The sequence below is a fragment of the Myxine glutinosa genome, chromosome 2, assembly GCF_964187855.1.
Source record: "Myxine glutinosa chromosome 2, kmMyxGlut1.1, whole genome shotgun sequence".
Taxonomy (NCBI): domain Eukaryota; kingdom Metazoa; phylum Chordata; class Myxini; order Myxiniformes; family Myxinidae; genus Myxine; species Myxine glutinosa.
Window position 1 is genome coordinate 106,472,085 of NC_136262.1, and position 27,644 is coordinate 106,499,728.

At 47.0% G+C, this 27,644-nt stretch overlaps 2 protein-coding genes across 6 annotated transcripts in view; both read left to right on the forward strand.

The window, feature by feature from the left end:
- Positions 1-26,387, forward strand: part of LOC137421458 (dual specificity testis-specific protein kinase 2) — a 174,301-nt gene extending 147,914 nt beyond the window's left edge. For all 5 annotated transcript variants that reach the window (XM_068107555.2, XM_068107560.2, XM_068107558.2 and 2 more), the window contains 2 exons: positions 21,234-21,321; positions 24,851-26,387. In XM_068107555.2, the coding sequence (XP_067963656.2) occupies positions 21,234-21,321; positions 24,851-25,689 (927 nt within the window). In that variant the 3' untranslated portion in view covers positions 25,690-26,387. The remainder of the gene's footprint in view (positions 1-21,233; positions 21,322-24,850) is intronic.
- LOC137421452 (interleukin-6 receptor subunit beta) overlaps positions 15,525-27,644 on the forward strand; it is a 94,376-nt gene continuing 82,256 nt past the window's right edge. The window contains exon 1 of the mRNA XM_078772755.1: positions 15,525-15,543. The gene's annotated coding sequence lies outside the window, so the exon portion shown is untranslated. The remainder of the gene's footprint in view (positions 15,544-27,644) is intronic.

The following is a 27,644-nucleotide window of genomic DNA, read 5'->3' on the forward strand; positions in this document are numbered from 1 at the left end:
TGACCGTACAATGAATGTATCGTCCCGACGCCGCAGCTCGGATGGCGCTGCAGTTAATCGGGCCTGTATCGGCAGAGTTATTATAAACGTGTACTACAATCGATCGTACCTTACAGCGTCTGCTCGCCACGTTCAGCATCAGTACGTCGTCACTATGACTATCCGTAAGTCCGGAAGTGACGTCCTCATTTGACTGTCCGGAAGGTCGCATATCGCAGTTACGATGAATCGCAAATTAGTTTTAATTAGTTTTAAAACATAGTTTAACGCCAACATAGCGCCAACATAGTTTGCCAACGTGAAATAAATGAATACGCTCTCAAATGTGCCGTCCGAGGCAGAGTCTGTTCGCCACGTTCGGCACACGTGATAGCTCGCTGCTCTCTGATTGGTTGAATCGTTTTTTGGACATAGCTCGGTAACTACTTCTCCGATTAATATGAAACCTTGAAAAGGCACATCCTCAGGTCCCCAGCAATATATCTGGCAAGTTTCAATTAGATCGGACCCGTGGTTGTCGAGAAACAGCGGTCACAGACAAACACACACACACACACACACACACACAGACACACACACACACACACAGACACACACACACACAGAGATTACTGGAATTATAGATAGATAATACATTCGGTATAATCGTAAATCGGAGATCCATCTCACTTCAAAACTAGAACGGCGTCGGCAGAGCGCATACCTCCACCAGGCTGAACGATTTACGTTTTGTATCCCACTGTAAGGCCACATTTGACTCCGGACATCAACATCAACAACAACAACAACAACAGGCATTTTAAGGCCATTTTCCCTGCTAGAGCGGGGGTTAGCCTTGCGGTCCCCATTACAATCTTCTCCATTTTGGCCTATTTTCTGCATCTCCCTTTGTTAACCCCCTTGCCCGCATTTCTTTTTCCACCATATTTAGCCAAGTCTTTCTCGGTCTTCCCCGTCCTCGACTTCCTTCCATCTTCATTTCCATCACTCTTCTCAACCAGTCACTTTCATCCTTCCTCAACACATGACCAAACCACCTCAACCTGTTTCTCTTCACAGCATCCATCACAGGCTCCATTCCCATCATCTTTCAGAATTCAACATTTGTCTTCCTCTCTCTCTCAACGATACTCCGCACATCCACCGAAACATTCGCATTTCCACCCTTTCCAGCCTTCGTTGCTGCTCTACGTTCATTACCCATGTCTCGCTCCCATAAATCATAACACTTCTCACACATGCAGCATACACCTTTCCCTTCAGCTTAAACGACACTCCCCTCCTCGTCAGCACGCCACTCAGTTCCCGAAACTTCTTCCATGCACATCTCACTCTAGCAACCGTTGCTGAGTCTGATCCACCTTCTCCATTCAGCATGTCTCCGAGGTAGCAAAATGTTTTCACACCTTCCAGCTTCACTCCGTCTTCAAGATCCAACTCAAAATTTCCTCCATCTGCAGCTCCCTCAGTGCACACCTTACACTTAAATGTGGCTGCCACACTGGTTAATGACCCTCTCAGACCACTACATTTTTGATGAACCCACTCAGCGCACATTGTACATTGAATGGAGTTCACTCCGACACCCTTCTTGCACACAGCACAAGTTCACTTCCCAGTTCTTTCCACCTCACCACATGCTTTATCACTTGCCATCACCTTCGTTTTTCTGATATTCACCTTCAGACCTTTTGTCTCCATACATTCCTTCCACTTGTTCATCTTCTCCTTCAGTCCATCCATACTTTCTGCAATCAACACCAGATCATCTGCATACAACAGCTCCCACGGTAAACCCTCCTTTACGTTACGAGCCAGCACCTCCATCACAGCTACAAATAGTAGTGGACTTAGTACCGACCCCTGATGCACTCCCACCTTCATCTCAAACTCATCACTGTTCCCGTCCTTCGTCCTTACAGCTGTGCGCGCTCTTTCGTACATTGCCATCACTACTCTGATCAACCATTCCTCCACTCCTAACTTCCTCAATGCCCATGTCACTACTTCATGTGGAACCCTGTCGAATGCTTTCTCCAGATCAACAAACCCAAGAAACAACTTCTTCCTCTTCTCCATGTACTTCTCCTGCAACTGCCTTACAACAAAAAGCGCGTCTGTCGTTCCTCTTCCTGGCATAAATCCAAACTGCATTTCGTCGATCTTCACTTTCTTCCTTATCCTCCTCTCCAACACCCTTTCCAATACCTTCATTCCATGCTCCAATAACTTTATCGCTCGATCCGAACTACAGTCCAGAGGGTCACCTTTCCCCTTGTATAGAGGGATGAGGGTACTCAGTTCCCAATCCACTGGAATGTGGCCTTCTTTCACCACCAGATTACAGATCTCTGTCATTCTCTTCACACCCCAACTTCCTGCTGCCTTCAACATATCTCCCACAACCCCCGTCGGCCCTCCCGCTTTTCTACTCTTCATTGCTTTTATCGCTTCCTCAACTTCCTTCTCAGTTATCTTCTCTGCCGGTCCTAAAACTGGGTTACTCTCTATGTTGCCATCCCATCCCATGTTGCCATGTTGACTCCGGACCTGAACCAAAAATCGAATCTGCTTGTTTTTGTCATCTATCCAACTCATCCACCTCGTTTTTGTCATGATTCATCCGCAGCTTTTTGAAATATCATGCTATATATCGCTTTGGTCTCATCTCTTGATGGTGAATAATTACTTAGAAAATTTTAAAAAAAACTCGTATCCGGATCCGGATTCGGATCGTCACAAAAATCGAATCAATCCCTCCATGCTTCATCCGAATCCGTTCATAACTTTTTTAGACATCTTTCGCACAGACAAATAAACATTCAGGGATGAAAACATAAACCTCTGTCCACCAAAATCTAATTGGGTTGTTCTTGTCACCTACCCAACTCGTCCACAACTTTTTGAAATATTGTGCTATATATCGTTTTTGACCTCGTCACTGAATGGTGAAGAATCACTTTAAAAAATTATTGGATCTGGGTCTGGTATGGATAATGGGGATGAGTTATGACAAAACTTGGTGGACGAGTTGGTTTGGTGACAAGAAGAAGCTGATTAGAATTTGGTTCAGGTCCGAATCCAGATCCGGCCTATCAGTGGGATAGAAAACGTAAAACTGTTCAGCCTGGTGTAGGTATAGAATGGCAAAAAATAGAAGTGCCATTCTATTTTTTGCTGTAATTAGCAGTCCATTTACAACTGTAAGTTTGTTCACACAGACCATCTCGTAAATGGTCTGTGTGAACAAATCTATCACTCTGGGCCGAAGACAAAATCACTTTGCCATTGCAGACAGGTCTGCCTTCTCCTGCCTCCTTTCTGGTCTTGCACCCTCTGCCCTCTCTGGTCTTGCACCCTCTGCCCTTTCTGTGCTTTTCACACCCCGGTGGAGGGAATTTTGGTCCATGCCCTCCCAAAATCCACAAGCAAAGCCACTTCTTGAGAAACTCCCAAAATCCAGAACCACTGCTCACTTCCATGCATTTGTTCCTCTTTTTGTCCCTGCCTGTGGAACCAACTTCCACATTCTCTACAATCTCAGCCCACCTGTTTCCAAATTTCCAGTTTTCCTCCTGAGAGTGTGCTTCTTTATCCATATTGTCCATCCCCTGCATCTTCCCCTACTCCTCATTCTTACCCGCATCCCTTGTTTGTCCGTCTCTGTTTATTTTGTCCCTCGATCCTGCTGTTGGTGTTTCCCTCTCTCTTTCCGCTGTTCCTTTTGTTCTGTTTGGAGTAGAGGTGAAAATCATCCAGAGACAAGTGTACTGGACTCACTGTACTCTGGACTTCCTCAGAGTGGATCAGAAGTACCTGGCTTTGTCATGAGACCATCTTACTATAATTCACCAAATGTCTGTCCGTCTGTCTGTCTGTCTGTCCGTCTGTTCCCAGGTACCGCAAAAACGGCTGAACCTATCGCAACGAAATTTTGGGTGGGTAATCCTGGGACCCCTTGGAGTAAAATAGGCTATATTGTTTTCCCAATTTTTTCCAATTTCCAATCTTTCCAATTTTCCAGTTTTTCCAAACACGATGGAATAATATTTACCGATATGAACAGTGATGTAGCTTTTATTGAAATTCTACAAATACTGTTTAGATTTTGATGATTTACGTGTGATATGATTTAACGCATTTTGCCTTTTCATTTGGGCCTCCCAATTGAAGCCCCGCCCGCAGGGCGGGTACCGTTGCTGGTCATCAAAATTTACACCAGTTGTTCCTCAGGCTGTATCATCAGTGCCCGAAGCAAGTCCTGACTCTGATGCTAGGCAGTTGCAATCTAGTCCTATTAGGCCTAATATAAGTCCAAGTATCGTGGTTATGATTCTCTATATGATGGATAATGGCAAATGTGAAGCTGCCATTGCTAGATAAACATAATGTTATGAATTTGGTAATGCAACATCTAGAGCTAGGTAGATCTGAATAGGTAGGTATTCGGCTGTCGTGACAGGGACTCTACATGTAATAAGTTATTGATGTTCAGGCGGTTGTCGGGGTAAGATGTATGAGTGTGGATCTACCTGGAGATTCGAGTGTTAAATAGTGAGGGATTAAAGGTAACGCCCCTGTGAGTATCACCTAGTAATCAAACCTTTGTCCTTTATGGCACTGCAAACCACATAAACATTAGTTAGGTCCTTAGTGCAACATTAAATAATTCCCTTTCCCTGACATTGACTTCGTAATAAATGGGCACCACCAGGCCAAGAACACCGCCACAATACACCGCCACCGTTTACACCTCCAAGGCCTACAAACCTCGCCTGCGCACCTCAAAGGCCTACCAACCTCGCTGGCACGTGTTACACCAGGACCGCGGGGTCACGGACGGGAGATGTCAGGAGTCGCATGCCGCAGAGGGCGTGACCTGGGCGAGTTGGGAGGCTATGATTGGCTGAGGAGCGCGCCAATGTGACGTCATCGGCCACCAATATAGGCGACGGTCGGACGCCATTTCGGCAGTTCGAGTGGAGTCCAGAGTTGAGAGAGTTGAGTCGCAGAGTTCGTTGTTACAGTTTCGTTGCACAGTTCGTCGGAGTTGGCACAGGACACGGTTCGTTGAACATTCGTGACCACAGCTCGTTGCAGTTGGCAGTTGGCACTTGGTTTTGGTTGCTTCGTGCAGCCCTGCGGTGGACCGTTGGAGCAAAGGAGCTCGTGGTGTGTGTGGGCCGTTGGACCGACGAGGCCTGGTGGCGCTTGGAGGCGGACGCAGAGGGCCGTGGAACTTGGAGCGAGGTGTGCGATCGGGCCGAAGGGAGCGGTGTTGGACGGCAGCCACAAAGACGACGAAAGACCAGATAAGCCCGAATCCGCGTACATTTTGAACGACGTGACGTGTTCTTTTCGTAATTAATCTCCCTCGTTTTGTGTTTGATATCAGTCGTGTGGGGACGTCCCGATTTAGTTATTAGTATTACCGGCGCGTGTTTTTTTTCACTGTTATTACTTTTCAATAATAAATCCTTATATTATTTTCTGTACATATTTGAACGCAGTTTCCTGGGTGTTTCATTTTAATAGATAAGGCTGTGGAGCTCGTTGCGTCTGGCCTCCCGCGCGTTTAACTTTGTGTTGAGCTTGAATCCGCCATTGAGTTTTCGCCTCGGGAGTGTAAAGTCTCGCAATCGGTCATCCGTGTTACCCTACGGTGTTCACCAAGGGTAGTCACGCGACAAGTGGTGTCAGGAGTGTAGGATTTGAACCCGTCGGACAAATTTTTTTTGTCCGCGGCGAGACATCGACACGGTCGGACAAATTTTTTTGTCCGCGGGGAGACATCGACACGGTCGGGCGTACATTGCGCCCGACGTTCGAACGCAAAATTTTTATAGTCGAGGCGGAGAAATTTAATAATCAATCGGGCAAACGGAGCGCGATATCGTGTCTTCGTCAAATTTAAATTGTTTCAGGAATTATTAAAATAAATACGCGCGCGGGAAACAATCTTCCGGAAAGCGGATGTCGGAAATTGATGAGATGGAAGTACGCAGCGAGGCCTCCGTCAGCGTCGGGAGTGAGCCGGAAATAGGGGAATTAGATGCAGAGGTGAGCCTTGGAACCTCCCTCGTCCCGAGCACCAACTTATCCCCCTCCCCCACCGGGGAGTCGGGAGCAGTAGGAACGGCCCCGACAACCGACCAGATGTTGGGTCAATTGCTTCGAAAAATTGACGGGCTGGAAAATAAAATGGAGTCCCAGGGGAAGGAATGTCGGGAAGGAATGAAGGGAATGAGTGATCGATTGGAGGAACAAATGGGACAAATGAAAAGTGGGTTGGAAAATAAAATGGAGTCCCAGGGGAAGGAATGGAGGAATGAAATAAAGGAAAGGAATGAACAATTGGAAGGAAAAATTGGGGAAATGGCACAGCAGCTGGGGGAACGAATTGATGGCATAGAAGGGAGAGTGCAAAACCAAATTACGGACAGACTGGGGAAATTTGAGGGTAAAGTAGAAACTCAAATGGGGGAGATGGAAAAAGCCATAGGGGTGGAAATTGAATTGAAACGGGAAGAATTAATGTCAAAAATAGAGGAGGGCGTGACGCAGGCTGTCCAAATGGGGGAAAAGTTGGAGGGTCAGATTGGTGCCACAAATGCTCGAATTGATAAAGCAAATGGGGACCTGGAAGGCTATCGGGGCCGGGTGGATGCCAGAATGCTACAGCAGAGTGAGGAATGGGGACTGCTCAACCGGCAAGGGGGCAAATTGGCCGAGGAGGTGAGGGGGTTGGAAACCCGCATAAAAGAGCAGGAGCAAGGGTTAATTGAGAAAGGCCTGTGGGGGCCACTAATGGATAATGAAAGGGTGAGTGATTTTATGCAGGAGCGACTGGAGATCTGGGACAATACCATCAAGAAGGAGGTTGGTCGGGTTCAAGAGAGCCTGAAGGAAGAGGTGAGTAGGTCGGTTAAACATTTTCAGGACCAGATTAAGGTGACCCAGGAGACCCTCACCACGAGCCACATTTGGACACCAGAGGCTCCGAAACGGAATACCCAGTTGGGGGGGTGTTTTGGCCCCGGACTGGATTTGGACAGAGAGGAATCGGGGAATAGAGTCTCTGGAAAAACAATCCCCCTCGTACATTTTGACGGATCAGGGAGCCTCGAGGCTTTCCTGACACAATTTGAGTGCGTGTCTCAGCTCAATGGTTGGGGAGAGCGGGAGCGCATGGGGAATCTGGTGGCGACACTGCGTGGGTCAGCCGCCGACGTGTTGAACGTAGTCCCAGAGGGAATATTGACCAGCAAGGCCATTTGTGAGGCCTTGAATAACAGGTACGGGACAGGCGCAAGGTGCGACCTGGTCAGGGCACAGCTGCTGCATCGCAGGCAAAAGCCTAATGAGACGTTGCAGGAGCTGGCCCAGGATATATACCAGTCTGTGAGGATAGCATACAGGGACCTACCAGCACAGGCGTGGGACAAGCTGGCGATAGAAAAATTTATGGCGGCTCTCCCTGATCCTGAGGTCCGGACGTTGGTGGAGTTACAGGACCCACCCACGGTGCACCGGGCAGCGGAATGCGCGGCGAGACTGACCTTTTTGAGAAGGTCGAACCGCGCATCGGAGAGGGCACCTGTGACGGTACGGCAGACCGAGGTGCGGGATCGGGAAAAGCCAGAGGATGACATCGGGCGAATGTTAAGGGGAATCAGCCGCCAGCTGACAAATTTGATGGGGGGACAAATTGCAGGGAGCGAGTCACGACAGGGTGGTCCAGGTTGGCCATCAGGACGGCCTGATTTTTATCGGGCTGGGCCGGGAGAAAGGGGGGCTCCACCTGGCTACCAGAGGGGTCCGTTCTTGGGGACTTGTTTTAGATGTGGGAGAAGAGGGCACAGTCAGAGGAATTGTCGGCAACCATATGGGCCCCCACCTCCTGACAGGCTTCGCAGTCCAGAAAGGAGGGGGCCCCCAGTAGGTCCACAGATGCCAGACAGAGGACCACCACCTCCGCCTGGGCCAATAGAGGTAGAGTGTGCGGGAAACTAGAACGAGCCGAGCATATGGGCCATGCTCGGCTGGCATGTGTATGGCAAAGCATCTTTCTTTGGTGAGGTTAGTAAAATGTGACAAATGGTTGGCATGGGTAATCTGTGGGTTAGATGGAAATTTAAGGGTGGATTTTGAAATGCCATGGTGGACACTGTACAGTGACGCCATTATTGATCCAGGTGTGCAGACCAAAGTGTTGGAGGCTGTGATGAAATTAATAGGGTAGCAAGACACAGCTTTCAACTGGTTGCGGGGGCAACTGTGCTGATATTTGGGACGCGGGATGATGGGGATGTAGTTGTGTAGCCTGAGGGTCAACGTGGTGCTGTGCGTGTCCGAGGTGTGTGGACCATGTCTTCTGGGTGGGTCTCCTTGTGGAGCATGGCTGTTGACTGGACCTTGGTGTGGTCAAGTGTGGGTGAGCACTGGGGGGCTGCAGTTCTGTAGTCGGACTGGGGGATGATGGGGAGGTGCAGGGGACGTGGCTGTAGGGATGCCACGCACTGCGACCGTGCCCCCCAGGGCCGAGGTTGTGTGTGCGGTAGTGTGTGTTTTGGCAGCAAGTGCTCACCACATTGGCCAGCTGGGGCTGCTGCAGCTGTGTTCCTCGCAGGGGGGCCGAAGGATGGATGGTGGGTCGCACCCTTATGGACACTCATGGGCCATGTTGGCGTTTTGACTGCTCACCTTGTCCCGGTGACCCTTGCACGGTAGAGGTGCAGAGCTGTCGTGGCCACAGGTAGTTGTGTAGGGATGATCACCGTTGGATGCGGATCCACATACCTGCCAGTGTAGTGGGGACAAAAGAGAAATTTGGAAGTATTTGGTAGGCCCAATGTGAAATTTTGGGAATTGTATGGGTGGATTGCACTTTGAACCTGACCAACCTGCAACTACCTGCACTTGAGGTGAGTGTTTTGAGGAGTACTGTCCCAGGCTTCAGGATTTGCTTTGGGAAATTGGGGACATGTAATTTGGAGTTGGGAGGCGGGTGAGAGTGATGACATGGCCGGTGAGGGGATGGAATGGGAGCCACAGTGTCTTGTGGGTGGCGTATGTTTTTGTATTGTGGTTAGGTGTTTTGATGTGGTCGTGAGAGTGGAACCTGGAGAGTGAGTGATGATTATTGGAGATAATGAGGGGCGATAAATTGTGCTTTTTGGAAATGTGCTAATGGAAAGGTGTAAGGATTTAATGATTCGAACTGTGAATGGGATTTCACATTGGCAGGCCATGGCAAGCCTTGTAACACCTTTTACACCATCTATGAATTGTACTGAATTGTGCTGAGTTGTGTGGAGAATTGAATGGCAGCGGGGGAGGAAGTGTGTTTTGGGGACCATGGGTGGGGAAGGTGTGTGTGTCCGCAGGTACAGAGCAAGCTCTGAGGAGCGATGCCTGCGGGCCCCCCTCTGCAGCAATTACCCCTGGCAGCCGGTGGTAACTGGAAATTGGAGCTCGTCGGTGGAGGGTCTGGTTGGGCGCCGCGGGGTGAGGAAGTCCCCCGGTGACCCGTGTTGCTGCGCGAAAGCAGGAGGCAAAGGAGCCTGGTGTGTGTGGAGACCCTCACCGGCGAGGTAACGGCGGAAAGGGGCTGTTGGGCTGTCACGGGGCCAAGAGGTAAAGGGGGGGGGGGGCAATGAATTTGTAAGTCGGTTGACTTGTTTTTGGGACTGCGGGCACCACAGCCTGATGCGCCCCCACCATCTTTTTGTGCGGTACCTCCCCGCTGCCTAGTTGAGGAATGCACACACACGTGAATGACATCAATGCCATGGTCCTGCAGGGGGTGTATTGGGAATAAGTGCTTTGTTGATTTTTGCAATGCCTTGATGACCTATGGAATGAGAATGAGTGGTTAAGGGGTCTGTGTAGCATGAATGTGGGCGAAATCCACCGAGCCGTGTCACTCACCTGTAACATCTGGACAGGGCCCGAGGAAATTTAGGGGGATGCATTGGGGATGGCCCCGCAGGTAAGGTTGAGTCTTGTGGCATCCACCGGGGGACGCGGTCTGTAGACCGGGGTATGTACAAAGGTTAGAGTTTTGAGTTTGGAAAGATGGTTAAGTTTTGTGGTTAAGTTAGCGTTGTGTGTTGTTGTTTCCTCCCTCCACAGGAACAACGAAGAAAATGTACATACTTGCATGATGGTTAAGGGGTTCAGCATGTTAAGGAAGTGTAGGTAGGTAGTCCGACTCACTTCCCACAGCCCTTCCTGATTTATTTCATAGGTTAATTAAGTGTGTGACAGTAAGTGTTAAGGCTGAAATGGTAGCCCTGCGGTGAACCTTGCAGGAGCTACGGTTCCAGGGGGGGGGCTGTGTTATGAATTTGGTAATGCAACATCTAGAGCTAGGTAGATCTGAATAGGTAGGTATTCGGCTGTCGTGACAGGGACTCTACATGTAATAAGTTATTAATGTTCAGGCGGTTGTCGGGGTAAGATGTATGAGTGTGGATCTACCTGGAGATTCGAGTGTTAAATAGTGAGGGATTAAAGGTAACGCCCCTGTGAGTATCACCTAGTAATCAAACCTTTGTCCTTTATGGCACTGCAAACCACATAAACATTAGTTAGGTCCTTAGTGCAACATTAAATAATTCCCTTTCCCTGACATTGACTTCGTAATAAATGGGCACCACCAGGCCAAGAACACCGCCACAATACACCGCCACCGTTTACACCTCCAAGGCCTACAAACCTCGCCTGCGCACCTCAAAGGCCTACCAACCTCGCTGGCACGTGTTACACCAGGACCGCGGGGTCACGGACGGGAGATGTCAGGAGTCGCATGCCGCAGAGGGCGTGACCTGGGCGAGTTGGGAGGCTATCATTGGCTGAGGAGCGCGCCAATGTGACGTCATCGGCCACCAATATAGGCGACGGTCGGACGCCATTTCGGCAGTTCGAGTGGAGTCCAGAGTTGAGAGAGTTGAGTCGCAGAGTTCGTTGTTACAGTTTCGTTGCACAGTTCGTCGGAGTTGGCACAGGACACGGTTCGTTGAACATTCGTGACCACAGCTCGTTGCAGTTGGCAGTTGGCACTTGGTTTTGGTTGCTTCGTGCAGCCCTGCGGTGGACCGTTGGAGCAAAGGAGCTCGTGGTGTGTGTGGGCCGTTGGACCGACGAGGCCTGGTGGCGCTTGGAGGCGGACGCAGAGGGCCGTGGAACTTGGAGCGAGGTGTGCGATCGGGCCGAAGGGAGCGGTGTTGGACGGCAGCCACAAAGACGACGAAAGACCAGATAAGCCCGAATCCGCGTACATTTTGAACGACGTGACGTGTTCTTTTCGTAATTAATCTCCCTCGTTTTGTGTTTGATATCAGTCGTGTGGGGACGTCCCGATTTAGTTATTAGTATTACCGGCGCGTGTTTTTTTTCACTGTTATTACTTTTCAATAATAAATCCTTATATTATTTTCTGTACATATTTGAACGCAGTTTCCTGGGTGTTTCATTTTAATAGATAAGGCTGTGGAGCTCGTTGCGTCTGGCCTCCCGCGCGTTTAACTTTGTGTTGAGCTTGAATCCGCCATTGAGTTTTCGCCTCGGGAGTGTAAAGTCTCGCAATCGGTCATCCGTGTTACCCTACGGTGTTCACCAAGGGTAGTCACGCGACAAGTGGTGTCAGGAGTGTAGGATTTGAACCCGTCGGACAAATTTTTTTTGTCCGCGGCGAGACATCGACACGGTCGGACAAATTTTTTTGTCCGCGGGGAGACATCGACACGGTCGGGCGTACATTGCGCCCGACGTTCGAACGCAAAATTTTTATAGTCGAGGCGGAGAAATTTAATAATCAATCGGGCAAACGGAGCGCGATATCGTGTCTTCGTCAAATTTAAATTGTTTCAGGAATTATTAAAATAAATACGCGCGCGGGAAACAATCTTCCGGAAAGCGGATGTCGGAAATTGATGAGATGGAAGTACGCAGCGAGGCCTCCGTCAGCGTCGGGAGTGAGCCGGAAATAGGGGAATTAGATGCAGAGGTGAGCCTTGGAACCTCCCTCGTCCCGAGCACCAACTTATCCCCCTCCCCCACCGGGGAGTCGGGAGCAGTAGGAACGGCCCCGACAACCGACCAGATGTTGGGTCAATTGCTTCGAAAAATTGACGGGCTGGAAAATAAAATGGAGTCCCAGGGGAAGGAATGTCGGGAAGGAATGAAGGGAATGAGTGATCGATTGGAGGAACAAATGGGACAAATGAAAAGTGGGTTGGAAAATAAAATGGAGTCCCAGGGGAAGGAATGGAGGAATGAAATAAAGGAAAGGAATGAACAATTGGAAGGAAAAATTGGGGAAATGGCACAGCAGCTGGGGGAACGAATTGATGGCATAGAAGGGAGAGTGCAAAACCAAATTACGGACAGACTGGGGAAATTTGAGGGTAAAGTAGAAACTCAAATGGGGGAGATGGAAAAAGCCATAGGGGTGGAAATTGAATTGAAACGGGAAGAATTAATGTCAAAAATAGAGGAGGGCGTGACGCAGGCTGTCCAAATGGGGGAAAAGTTGGAGGGTCAGATTGGTGCCACAAATGCTCGAATTGATAAAGCAAATGGGGACCTGGAAGGCTATCGGGGCCGGGTGGATGCCAGAATGCTACAGCAGAGTGAGGAATGGGGACTGCTCAACCGGCAAGGGGGCAAATTGGCCGAGGAGGTGAGGGGGTTGGAAACCCGCATAAAAGAGCAGGAGCAAGGGTTAATTGAGAAAGGCCTGTGGGGGCCACTAATGGATAATGAAAGGGTGAGTGATTTTATGCAGGAGCGACTGGAGATCTGGGACAATACCATCAAGAAGGAGGTTGGTCGGGTTCAAGAGAGCCTGAAGGAAGAGGTGAGTAGGTCGGTTAAACATTTTCAGGACCAGATTAAGGTGACCCAGGAGACCCTCACCACGAGCCACATTTGGACACCAGAGGCTCCGAAACGGAATACCCAGTTGGGGGGGTGTTTTGGCCCCGGACTGGATTTGGACAGAGAGGAATCGGGGAATAGAGTCTCTGGAAAAACAATCCCCCTCGTACATTTTGACGGATCAGGGAGCCTCGAGGCTTTCCTGACACAATTTGAGTGCGTGTCTCAGCTCAATGGTTGGGGAGAGCGGGAGCGCATGGGGAATCTGGTGGCGACACTGCGTGGGTCAGCCGCCGACGTGTTGAACGTAGTCCCAGAGGGAATATTGACCAGCAAGGCCATTTGTGAGGCCTTGAATAACAGGTACGGGACAGGCGCAAGGTGCGACCTGGTCAGGGCACAGCTGCTGCATCGCAGGCAAAAGCCTAATGAGACGTTGCAGGAGCTGGCCCAGGATATATACCAGTCTGTGAGGATAGCATACAGGGACCTACCAGCACAGGCGTGGGACAAGCTGGCGATAGAAAAATTTATGGCGGCTCTCCCTGATCCTGAGGTCCGGACGTTGGTGGAGTTACAGGACCCACCCACGGTGCACCGGGCAGCGGAATGCGCGGCGAGACTGACCTTTTTGAGAAGGTCGAACCGCGCATCGGAGAGGGCACCTGTGACGGTACGGCAGACCGAGGTGCGGGATCGGGAAAAGCCAGAGGATGACATCGGGCGAATGTTAAGGGGAATCAGCCGCCAGCTGACAAATTTGATGGGGGGACAAATTGCAGGGAGCGAGTCACGACAGGGTGGTCCAGGTTGGCCATCAGGACGGCCTGATTTTTATCGGGCTGGGCCGGGAGAAAGGGGGGCTCCACCTGGCTACCAGAGGGGTCCGTTCTTGGGGACTTGTTTTAGATGTGGGAGAAGAGGGCACAGTCAGAGGAATTGTCGGCAACCATATGGGCCCCCACCTCCTGACAGGCTTCGCAGTCCAGAAAGGAGGGGGCCCCCAGTAGGTCCACAGATGCCAGACAGAGGACCACCACCTCCGCCTGGGCCAATAGAGGTAGAGTGTGCGGGAAACTAGAACGAGCCGAGCATATGGGCCATGCTCGGCTGGCATGTGTATGGCAAAGCATCTTTCTTTGGTGAGGTTAGTAAAATGTGACAAATGGTTGGCATGGGTAATCTGTGGGTTAGATGGAAATTTAAGGGTGGATTTTGAAATGCCATGGTGGACACTGTACAGTGACGCCATTATTGATCCAGGTGTGCAGACCAAAGTGTTGGAGGCTGTGATGAAATTAATAGGGTAGCAAGACACAGCTTTCAACTGGTTGCGGGGGCAACTGTGCTGATATTTGGGACGCGGGATGATGGGGATGTAGTTGTGTAGCCTGAGGGTCAACGTGGTGCTGTGCGTGTCCGAGGTGTGTGGACCATGTCTTCTGGGTGGGTCTCCTTGTGGAGCATGGCTGTTGACTGGACCTTGGTGTGGTCAAGTGTGGGTGAGCACTGGGGGGCTGCAGTTCTGTAGTCGGACTGGGGGATGATGGGGAGGTGCAGGGGACGTGGCTGTAGGGATGCCACGCACTGCGACCGTGCCCCCCAGGGCCGAGGTTGTGTGTGCGGTAGTGTGTGTTTTGGCAGCAAGTGCTCACCACATTGGCCAGCTGGGGCTGCTGCAGCTGTGTTCCTCGCAGGGGGGCCGAAGGATGGATGGTGGGTCGCACCCTTATGGACACTCATGGGCCATGTTGGCGTTTTGACTGCTCACCTTGTCCCGGTGACCCTTGCACGGTAGAGGTGCAGAGCTGTCGTGGCCACAGGTAGTTGTGTAGGGATGATCACCGTTGGATGCGGATCCACATACCTGCCAGTGTAGTGGGGACAAAAGAGAAATTTGGAAGTATTTGGTAGGCCCAATGTGAAATTTTGGGAATTGTATGGGTGGATTGCACTTTGAACCTGACCAACCTGCAACTACCTGCACTTGAGGTGAGTGTTTTGAGGAGTACTGTCCCAGGCTTCAGGATTTGCTTTGGGAAATTGGGGACATGTAATTTGGAGTTGGGAGGCGGGTGAGAGTGATGACATGGCCGGTGAGGGGATGGAATGGGAGCCACAGTGTCTTGTGGGTGGCGTATGTTTTTGTATTGTGGTTAGGTGTTTTGATGTGGTCGTGAGAGTGGAACCTGGAGAGTGAGTGATGATTATTGGAGATAATGAGGGGCGATAAATTGTGCTTTTTGGAAATGTGCTAATGGAAAGGTGTAAGGATTTAATGATTCGAACTGTGAATGGGATTTCACATTGGCAGGCCATGGCAAGCCTTGTAACACCTTTTACACCATCTATGAATTGTACTGAATTGTGCTGAGTTGTGTGGAGAATTGAATGGCAGCGGGGGAGGAAGTGTGTTTTGGGGACCATGGGTGGGGAAGGTGTGTGTGTCCGCAGGTACAGAGCAAGCTCTGAGGAGCGATGCCTGCGGGCCCCCCTCTGCAGCAATTACCCCTGGCAGCCGGTGGTAACTGGAAATTGGAGCTCGTCGGTGGAGGGTCTGGTTGGGCGCCGCGGGGTGAGGAAGTCCCCCGGTGACCCGTGTTGCTGCGCGAAAGCAGGAGGCAAAGGAGCCTGGTGTGTGTGGAGACCCTCACCGGCGAGGTAACGGCGGAAAGGGGCTGTTGGGCTGTCACGGGGCCAAGAGGTAAAGGGGGGGGGGGGCAATGAATTTGTAAGTCGGTTGACTTGTTTTTGGGACTGCGGGCACCACAGCCTGATGCGCCCCCACCATCTTTTTGTGCGGTACCTCCCCGCTGCCTAGTTGAGGAATGCACACACACGTGAATGACATCAATGCCATGGTCCTGCAGGGGGTGTATTGGGAATAAGTGCTTTGTTGATTTTTGCAATGCCTTGATGACCTATGGAATGAGAATGAGTGGTTAAGGGGTCTGTGTAGCATGAATGTGGGCGAAATCCACCGAGCCGTGTCACTCACCTGTAACATCTGGACAGGGCCCGAGGAAATTTAGGGGGATGCATTGGGGATGGCCCCGCAGGTAAGGTTGAGTCTTGTGGCATCCACCGGGGGACGCGGTCTGTAGACCGGGGTATGTACAAAGGTTAGAGTTTTGAGTTTGGAAAGATGGTTAAGTTTTGTGGTTAAGTTAGCGTTGTGTGTTGTTGTTTCCTCCCTCCACAGGAACAACGAAGAAAATGTACATACTTGCATGATGGTTAAGGGGTTCAGCATGTTAAGGAAGTGTAGGTAGGTAGTCCGACTCACTTCCCACAGCCCTTCCTGATTTATTTCATAGGTTAATTAAGTGTGTGACAGTAAGTGTTAAGGCTGAAATGGTAGCCCTGCGGTGAACCTTGCAGGAGCTACGGTTCCAGGGGGGGGGCTGTGTTATGAATTTGGTAATGCAACATCTAGAGCTAGGTAGATCTGAATAGGTAGGTATTCGGCTGTCGTGACAGGGACTCTACATGTAATAAGTTATTAATGTTCAGGCGGTTGTCGGGGTAAGATGTATGAGTGTGGATCTACCTGGAGATTCGAGTGTTAAATAGTGAGGGATTAAAGGTAACGCCCCTGTGAGTATCACCTAGTAATCAAACCTTTGTCCTTTATGGCACTGCAAACCACATAAACATTAGTTAGGTCCTTAGTGCAACATTAAATAATTCCCTTTCCCTGACATTGACTTCGTAATAAATGGGCACCACCAGGCCAAGAACACCGCCACAATACACCGCCACCGTTTACACCTCCAAGGCCTACAAACCTCGCCTGCGCACCTCAAAGGCCTACCAACCTCGCTGGCACGTGTTACACCAGGACCGCGGGGTCACGGACGGGAGATGTCAGGAGTCGCATGCCGCAGAGGGCGTGACCTGGGCGAGTTGGGAGGCTATCATTGGCTGAGGAGCGCGCCAATGTGACGTCATCGGCCACCAATATAGGCGACGGTCGGACGCCATTTCGGCAGTTCGAGTGGAGTCCAGAGTTGAGAGAGTTGAGTCGCAGAGTTCGTTGTTACAGTTTCGTTGCACAGTTCGTCGGAGTTGGCACAGGACACGGTTCGTTGAACATTCGTGACCACAGCTCGTTGCAGTTGGCAGTTGGCACTTGGTTTTGGTTGCTTCGTGCAGCCCTGCGGTGGACCGTTGGAGCAAAGGAGCTCGTGGTGTGTGTGGGCCGTTGGACCGACGAGGCCTGGTGGCGCTTGGAGGCGGACGCAGAGGGCCGTGGAACTTGGAGCGAGGTGTGCGATCGGGCCGAAGGGAGCGGTGTTGGACGGCAGCCACAAAGACGACGAAAGACCAGATAAGCCCGAATCCGCGTACATTTTGAACGACGTGACGTGTTCTTTTCGTAATTAATCTCCCTCGTTTTGTGTTTGATATCAGTCGTGTGGGGACGTCCCGATTTAGTTATTAGTATTACCGGCGCGTGTTTTTTTTCACTGTCATTACTTTTCAATAATAAATCCTTATATTATTTTCTGTACATATTTGAACGCAGTTTCCTGGGTGTTTCATTTTAATAGATAAGGCTGTGGAGCTCGTTGCGTCTGGCCTCCCGCGCGTTTAACTTTGTGTTGAGCTTGAATCCGCCATTGAGTTTTCGCCTCGGGAGTGTAAAGTCTCGCAATCGGTCATCCGTGTTACCCTACGGTGTTCACCAAGGGTAGTCACGCGACAATAATTTATCTGTTGAACTGGTTTTGATTGAACATGTCCACTGGTTTTCGAAAAGTTCATGTTCTTTGACTCGAAGGGAGGAAATGTAATTTCCTGTAATGCGAGCTGTTGGCATCAGCTAAGCTAAAAGATGTGTATAATGCACTGAAATGGCATCACCGCCCTTCAACAATGTCTGTGTCTCCTTGTCTCTGTATTGGAATATTTCAGCACGATACTGCTTGTCCAGACGGTCTACGCAACATATAGACAGTCTGGATTATGGAAGTTTAACCAGAAGGGGGTTACTGAAGGAATGTGTGCATCCTGGACCACCTGGGGGTGGTCAGAGAGCTGAGAAAGCAGAGGTTGATTGATTGACCAATTTTCTTTCAATAATCCTCTTGCTTCCTTCCTTAAAAAATAACTTTTTCTTAGATTTCCTCCATTTTTTTGTGGCAGACAAAATTCAAGATTGCAGTCTGATTCGTGTTTTGATTCAAACCTTTAGTTTGTGAGAGCCAATATCAATGATGGAGGATTGAGAAAACTGGTGCATCATGGATATGGTAATTTTGGGAAGTGTTGATGTTGGTGAAGCCAAGATACATTGTGCCCTCGCTAGGAATACACTGTCTGGGGAAAAAAAATCTCAGCTGATTGGTGATGGGGGTTTAATCTGTACAAGAGAATTTGAGTCTGATGTGACACAGGCTTGATGATATACCCCACTGCTGTATGAGTTTCAAACTTCCCCTCGGCAATGGGCCTGCCCTTTCATTACCCACGCCACCACGAAAGTGGATGGAGGTTATGTTTTCACCATCGTCTGTCTGTACGGAGGATATCTCAAAGGTTTGGGTGGGTTTGGACGAAATTTGGTGGATAGGTTGGGTGTGTGACAATAACAAATTGATTCTATTTTGGAGAAGATCTGGATTCGGATCCAAGAATTGCATTATAATTACCGAAGCTAACTGTGTTCATATTTGTAACTCGTTAGAACTGGATTTTTTTGCAGAATGTTTGTCATTTGAGTGGTGGTGCTCCCACCATTCATCAGCCATTAACAATGTAGACCACTGATCAGTATTTACGCATTGGTTAAATAACTCATTAGTTCCCCATTATCGCCCACCTGATCATCTCAAGTCTGTTGCTTTATTACTCGCAAAATCGAAGATTTTTCAAGTATATTTGTTGGTTGCGTTTGTTATTCTGTCTGTCTGTCTGTTTGTTTGTCACTGGCCTACAGGTCACAATTCTAAACCGATCATCATGACACTTCAAGTTGTAGAGGTCGTCACAATTGAGAAGCCTGTTGATTTTGAGGTCAAAGGTCATCTAAAGACCACATTTCTAAAATCGCCATTTTTAATCCGATTGACTTGAAAATTGAACAGCATTTGTATATCAAGTCACTAAATTGGGAAACCAACTATTTTTGAGGTCAAAAGGTCAAAGGTAAACTCAAGGGCAAACTTCCAAAATCATCAATTTTCATCCGATTGACTTGAAAATTAAACAGCAATTACATAGCGCATAACTGAATTGGGAAACCAACTATTTTTGAGGTCAAAAGGTCAAAGGTCAACTCCAGGTCAAACTTCTAAAATCAAGTTTCATCTAAAAATCATCACTTTACATCCCATTGAGCCGAGCTTTGATCAAGATCATCGATTTTGATCTTGATGAAATGGACAATTTGCTGGACCAGCAACAATTGAAGAGCAGTCGTTCTTCTGCTGATTCTCTCCAACCTCATCACTGATATTCCATTTATTTTCTTGGTTCGATATTCCCTTCATTCACCGCAGCGTTCAAACTCTCCATCTGCCGGTCTGCAGAAGATTTTGGGAACCGGGAAGCTGGGAGGCTTCACTCATTTCGTCAATTACAAAGTTAATGTGTAAACTTACTTAGATCTAGATCGGAAAAGAAAATGATCAATTGGTTTTTTTTTCTTGTTTTTTTTTAGGGTGAAAAACGTGTTCAGTTAATACACCGGAAAATACGGGAGGTTTTCACCCAAAATGGGTATTTTTATGCCTCCGCCCCCCTCAAAGTTGGCTGGAGGCATTATGTTTTTGGGTTGTCCGTCCGTACGGGCTAAACCTCGTGTTTCTCAGCCACCACATGTCCGATTGAGACTAAACTTTCAGTGGAGGAGTGACACCCATGCAGAATGTTTTTTATGATAATTGTGATGTCATAGGTCATGTGGTATGGCCGCCATATTGAATTTAACCTAAAACCTTAAAAACATCTTCTCCCAAACCACCAAATTGATTGACTCAAAACTTTACGTGTCATATTGACTAGGCATGGCGATGAAAATATGATCACAAAAACATCATTGGTCAGATAGATGGTGTGGCAGCCTTATTGGATTGAAGGAAAATATTAAATAATTATATCTCTGAAACCTCTTACCCTATCGATGCAAAATTTTACAAATATCATCAAACACCACTGTTTCATATAGTTTGAAAATGATATCGTAGGTCACGTGGTTTGGCAGCCATCTGGGATCGAAAAACGAACCTCATCTGATCAACACCAAACTTCACAAACGTGATCCCCTACCCATACATATGCAGAGTGTACATTTTTTAAAGGTCATATGTCATGTGGTATGGCAGCCATATTAGCTTGAAAGCCGATATTTAAAAAAAATCCCTTAACTAAAACCGCTTCACCGATCGATGTGAAACCTGTCATAGCTGGTGAAAATGTGATACTTGAAAACAGCTGAAGAGATTTAAATAAAACTTGTTTATTTTAAGGACAGTGAATGAGGGCATCTACCCATTGTGGGACTATGTGCAGGCATATTGGCGACACAGTCGCATTGCTCTTGTCTTATGATTACGTTGGTTTGATTCGACATGCTGCCCTGTGTCCGAGCAACCATTGAAATAGCTTTAAAATACCATGATACTGTTTAAAATACCTTTAATCGGTATAGTATACTGCTTTATTCTACCAGGTGAGTGCCATGGGGTTTTGCCTCTTTTTATTTATTGATTACATTAAGCATACACAACTTTCCTCAAATAAACGAGAAAGCATCTGAAAATCCAAAGCCCGGCCATGTCTGCTTCGTATTCGGACTTTGAATTGGGCTTTGTATATGTCATGCTGAACATGACAAAAACAGCTAAAAATAATACAACAAAAAAACTGATGATTTTAGGTGACCTTAACTTTTGACGTCAAAAGCAATAGGCTTCGGTGACCCAATTTGCAAACCCTATTCAAATTTCAAGTGAATCAGATGTAAATTGATGTTGTGACCTTTTGACCTCAAAACAATTGGCTTCTCGTGTTTTATTCATAACCAATTCTGTGACCCGATATACATGCAAACCCTGTTCAATTTCAAGCCAATCGGGTGAAAATTTACGATTCTACGTGATGTTGACCTTTGACCAAATTATTTATTTGTCTTCTCCATATTCTCATAATAAAGCTTTGTTGAAAATTTCATGGCAAAATCTCAAATGGTAAAAATGTTACGGCCCGGACACACAGAGACATAGAGAAGTGATTACAAAACCGCGTGGCGCGCTAAAAATGGGTACCTATATTAAGGGACACCATTTGCATCCTTGATAGCAATTTTTTTCATCCCATTTGCATTCTTTGTTCGTCTACCCCTGTAGGTGCAGCACATTTGCAGGCCGCTCGTCTCTGAGGTGGTGCAAGAACTCGAGGCTCTGCTTCAGCAACTACAACAGGAAGAAGCTGAAAGTAAGGGAGCTCGTGAGCTGGGAATGTGGGAAAGGAGATGGGTATACTTTACCTGGCTTTTTATATGCATTATTTCTAATGTCTGCGTAGAATTTGGCCAAAAAGAAAAATCTCCATGCAAAGTTTTGAATTATGGATCCGTTTTTAGCTCACCTGGAATGAAGTTCAGGGGAGCTTATGCAATGGCGTGTCGTTTGCCAGTCCGTCTGTAAACACTTGCAACTTCTTCTGCGAAACCGCTGATGGGATTGCGACCAAATTTGGCACAAATGATATTTGTTGTGTTGTGACTAAAGTTCGTTAACGGCATTTAAAAAAATCAGGGTCTAAGGGGGTTTACCGGGGGTCGAAGTGCGTCCAGGTTTGACCCCCTCCAAAATAGGAATTTGCTTTTTCCTCTGAAACTACACACACTATTTCGATGAAACCTGACCTCAACCTTCATCACCCGTGATGTACCCAAGTTTGTTCACGGCACTAAGAAAATCGAAGTCTAAGGGGGTTTACGGGGGGTCAAAATGGGTGCAGGTTTGACCCCCCAAAATAGGTATTTGCTTTCTTCTCTGAAACTACACATACAATTCCAATGAAACTTCACCACAACCTTCACCACCCGTAATGTACCATGTTTGTTCATGGCATAAAAAAAATCTGCCCCTTTGGGCATCTATGGGGGGGGGGGGGGTTGCCCCCCAAAATAGGTATCTTTAGTCAGTGCAGTATACTGTTTATTCTACCAGGTGAGCGCTAGGGGTATTGCCCCCATGTTTATTTCTAAAATTGGCAAACCAAGGACACTTCCTCTTTTTTTTTCTTTTTTTTTTGTGACCTTAGCAAAAGTTTTTGCAAAATGCTTTTAAAGTCTTCATGGCATCCTCTCTGCTATTTGATTAAGTTGAACGTAAATTAGACAAGAATGTTGTATCCAAACAACCAAGAAAATCAATGTACTGTAGTTCTCTCGAGGATTGGACTTGGTCCGCATTCTCATGTGTGCAAGATGCATCAGATTTTAAAGACCATTCGAAAGCTCTAGGGGTTGACCTGGGTGGTTCAATGAGTAGACCTATCTGGGCACTATATATGCAAATACTGTATACTGTACAGTACATTGGTTCTTCTATTACTAAAATTAGGTGCGCGTATGTATGTGTGTGTGTGCGCTTATGTGCGCTTATGTGCGAGTGTGTGCGAGCAAGCTTGTGTGCCTCTCGTGAAGAAGAAGCAGCATGGCCTCAAGCTTTATCAGTTGTATCGGTTGTAGCTTTATCCTGTATGAAGATGGTGCCATTGGAGAGATTATAATCGATGTACTTGGAAGAAAAATTTTGTGCCCCTTTAATTTTAAAGATGTCTGTTTTAAAAGCCCTCTTTCGGCATTGAAGAAGTATGAATGGGAGCTTAATGCAGCGGTTCCAATGTTTAGTTGGTTGGTTGGTCCAACCCATTGGTTGGACAGCTGGCCTGATTCCACCCACAATTTTAACCTGAAAAATTGTACTGCTGCCATTTTCATGCTATGACAAAGACATCTTTGGAGTTGTCATGTTCACAATCGCCATCTCCTCCCTGCAAGTTTTGTAAGTGTGATGGTGGTCCCGCTATCCACACTGCAGAGGTTCTGTGGGTCTCTGCTAATATACAGTGATATATCTCACGAAGCAGAAAGATATATAAAACTAAACGGAAGGAGCACACAAACAACAATGCCAGCCACCATGGCAGCCGTAACAATAACTACGTGTTATGAAAACAAATCCTTTTTTCGCATGTTTCACTTCATTTTACATTCTCAATGAGACTCATAGATAGACATGCAATTTGTCTGTGAAGTATAACATGCTGTCTTTTGATTAAACCTGGCACGCTGAGCTGTCATGTTCAGTGGAGCTATCGTGGTCACAATCCCCATGCCCTCCCCATAAGTTTTCTCTCCAGTGTAAAACGAACAAAGTGCCTGTTAAAAGAATCAAATATCAAAGGTTTGGAGCCGATGGCACTGTGGGCTTTGTGGGTGCCAGGGTGCATATAGGTCTGAGGTTTCCGTCTTTAGGCTTCAGGCCTCTAATGTCAGCCTTTGGGCCATTGCAATTGGTATCTATGCAACAACACAACAACATGCATTTTAAGGCCTGAGTATAAGGGTATCTATCTGAGCATTAATAACCCCAATGTATTATATATGCACACAGGCAGTGGGCATGTTTTTGTTTCAATCTGGGGGTTTTTTCTGGAGCGATTGACGCAGCGGTCTCTTTCCTATACACCACCCAAATAACTGTGGCATTCTCTCGAGCAAGGGCTTTCACTGTGGAGGTTCCATGGGTCCTTGCTAGTATATAATAATATCTCACAAAACATTTTTTTAAATATATAAAAGTACATGGAAGGAGCACACAAAAAAAGAACCACAGCCACCATGACAGCAGAAACAACTACGTGTTCTACAACTATCGGGGATGCCTCTTCATGGTGGTTGTGGGCAAATGAGGGCAAATTAAGTCACAACAAACTCCATCGTGTGACTCTTATTCCTCCAGTTAACTTTGGTTAAGATTGGATAAGTAACAACCGAATGTATCATGGACAGACAGACAGACACCAAATTACATATTTTAGTATGATGATACACTTTACCATCACTGCCACCGACACACCACCTTAATTTACCTGTTTGTTTGTATACCTTTATCATTATACTAGCTACATATTTATTACTGGTGAAAATCGAAGATTTTTCAAGTATATTGGTTGGTCTTGTGCATTATTCTGTCTGTATGTGTTTCTGTCTGTCTGCCTGGTTGTCTATCTGTATGTCAATTGCCTACAGATCACAATTTTAAACGAATCTTTACAAAACTTCACCAACTCTTAGAAGGTAGAGTTGGCCATAAGGAAGAAGCCTATTGATTTTGATGTGAAATGATCAACATAGGCCAAAGGTCAACGACTTTGTCAAATTTCTGAAATCCTAAATTTTCATCCGATTGACTTGAAATTTGAAGAGGATTTGCATATCAGGTCACTGAATTCAACCACCAATTATTTTTGAGGTCAACATAGGCCAAAAGGTTAACATAGGCCAACGGTCAACTTATTTTAGGGATTTTGCAAATATCATGCTATGCACGACATATTTATTGTTTAGTTATTTATGTGCAAAATCGACACCTCCCATTTTAACGTGCTGTATCCTTGATGAGACCTTGTATTCTGGTTTTTCTTCTGGCATGGACAGGGTGGGGAAGTGGTGGGGGGGGGGGGGGTGAGGATGCTTTGAGTTGTTTAAACAATGCTACAAGTCTGTTCCAGTGTTCCACCGCAATAGGCAGAAGTATCAATTTCGAGAAACATGACCTTGAATACTTGGTTTAATACTCAGATAATCTCATCAATTTCTTATTTGCATGAGGAAGAGGAAGTGCCATTAATATTTTTGCTGTTTTAACAAAAAATATTTGTTTCTTGACTTTAATATCCTCTGTATGCCTAATTGACTTTCTTTGGTCTTTTTCTGCTCATACCACAGGCCAGTCAGTTCCAGAGTACTTGGAGTTGCAAGGCACCTCAACTCTCATCGATGGTCCCCTCACCTGTAGCCAGTCTGACATTTCATGTCTCACACCACCTACCACCACCCGAACACCCAAGCTCAATCCATTTTCCGCTCGTAAAGAGCTAAATGGAGGGCACACTAAGCTATACGACACGCAGACACGGCCGTCTCTGCCACCCCTAGCAATCGCCATGCCTTTGTCACCATTTCCCACACCACCAAGCACTCCTCAGCCCTACCACTTGCCCAAGGAACCTCCAGCACGTCGCTGCAGATCTCTCCCAACATCTCCCTTGCTGACTCATCACTGCCAAAGGACCTTACCCATGTCTCGCCATTATCCCCAAGCTCTTGTGGATATCCCCTCTCATGACCTTGACTACGGAACAGGCTCTCCATTTGATTATGGTAACAACCCGAAAGTGGACCCCAGGAAAATGAAAGCGTTTGGGGGGTGTGGTGTTTCTCGTCTACCTCCCACCACTGCAAGCCCTGCCATGGTGTATTATCCAAGTAAAAGTTCGAGTGGCGGTTACCTTTCTTCTCACTCAGATGAGCAATCGCCCGTTGGTTCACTAAGCGAGGGGGGAGTGCCGAGGCGACCTCATTGTCAAAAAGCAATGTCCAGTCCTTGCCATCACAAAAATGAACTGCCATTACAGATGGATACTCCCCATCCGCCTAACCTTGTTGAAGATGATCGTTGTCTGTCTTTATCAAACCAAGCATCGTTAAGTTCTGTTTCTGAACTCGACTCGATAAGTTCATCAGATACTTCATGTGGTCAGGGTGATGTGACTTTCAGATTATAAGCAAAAAACGGTTCCTGTATAGTCACTGAACACAGACTTGTTTTCATCCCTTTTACAGCAAGAGTGAATGAAAGCGTGAATTTCGTTAATTTATCACAAAATGTCTTTCCCCTCTGCTGAGCATTTTTTTTTTTTTTTCAAAGATCACAGACTTCTCCACCACTGGACCATGAAATTCCAATCTCTTTCCCTCCTCTTTTTCTAATCTGCATCTTAACATGGACCTGTTTCAATATAAACCGGGAAATACAGTCAAACAACTCTCTTTACAACTGCAGCTGTGTTCACTCCCACTTTGTCATTATTCATTTTTGCTTGGAAGCCCGCTTTGATTAACGGTTTATTTCATTCTTATCGGCCTCATCTCCCATTGCCGATCCTTTGTATCGCTACGCGCCGTCAGTGTTCACGGTCCACACCGTCCCTTTGTAGCACCATGTTGTATGTAATCTTTGCTCATTCCCTTTTGTATCCAGTTTCTAAATTATATTTGGCTTCCTGGGCTGAAAATAGGTGTAAATTGATTATTTCTTTTGTTTGTTTCAGAAATTGTAAATTTTGTAAATTTATCCCTCATCGAGCCTTGCATTTATAATTTTTGATCTAGATTGAAAGGGCAAACATGAATAAGGCAGAATACGTTCAGGCTTTAATATTGCTGTACAAATAAACCATAACAGTTGGCTTTTGGCCATTGATGTCATGGAAACCGTTCCTCAGCCTCACCTCTGGTATAATCGGTGGAACCAAAACTCTTTTTTTTTTTTTTGGTTTTGGTTTTCCAGTTTTTCCCAATGCAAGTCACCTGTGTTCAACAAAGCTGCATTCCGGTAGGGCTCGTCCATAAAGCACGCGTTTGGACGATCTGCTCTACCAACCTTGAGGTTGGTTGGATTATTCCACCTCTGTGTGCGCCGTATTTAATTTTTCCATTGTAAGCAAATGGAACACAACCTTTTCCCCTTGAATTGGACTGAAGGGTCCTAATCCAGAAGTTTAATCAACCAAGCACTTGACAAAGTAGGCAGAAGGTTTTCTTTTGTTTTTCTCTCTTCAACTACTACATTTGCACAAGTCAGTGAAAGCTGCCCTTCACATAATAGATTAATTCCGAGACAAAACAGAATTCTCAAATCAAACCCCACTTCTTCAGAAGTCGGCCAAAAACGAGTGAAGCGGGCTTGATCGGTCCTTGTGCACAAACGGGCCTGCTTTCTTCGCTTGGGCCTGCCTTGATTGTCGTCAGACTCTGCACTTGTTGTGTGGTTCTCAGATTTATGTTGCACAGGTTCTTATTGGGCCAATGTCAGATTTTTCACCAATCCTACTTTTATTGTCCCTGGTTCTGTGTAGCACTTGTACAAGGAAATGTTTGTTGTTGAAACTTTATATCGTATTCTTATTTAACGTGCTCCATTGCCATTGTTTCCATGAACCATTCGACTCGTTTCTACTGCACTTTCAAAGGCGGAGGCGACAGCCCGTGACCGGCATGTACATGCGTACGCTACATGGACCGGACAGCTTTTTGAAAGGTGCGGAAATGTGTTGAGTTCCTGTCCAACCATGGGAGTCTGGTTTTATTGGATTGCTGGATTTCCGTTTAAACTTAAGAAGAAAATGCTGTTTTGGGGATTTCTCTGTGACATATTAATGGTGAGTTTATTTTGTGCAAGTCATTTTCCTCCGGCCAAATGGCATTTATCATATTGAGATTGGATTTTATGCAGTTGTCACTGCTTTTGAGAAATCGTTTCTCAAATGCTGGAGTCATAATTGGCCTTGCCACAAGTCTAATTTATTTGGCTCCGTTTTGTTCACCTTTGCATTTGAGTGCAGTAGAAACGACGCAATCATATCAGGTTCTGCTCATTGTATTTGCTGCCCACTTTGGAGGAGACCAAAGACTTTAGTGCTGTATGCATTATGCTGTTTATCATTTTATTTTTTCCCCT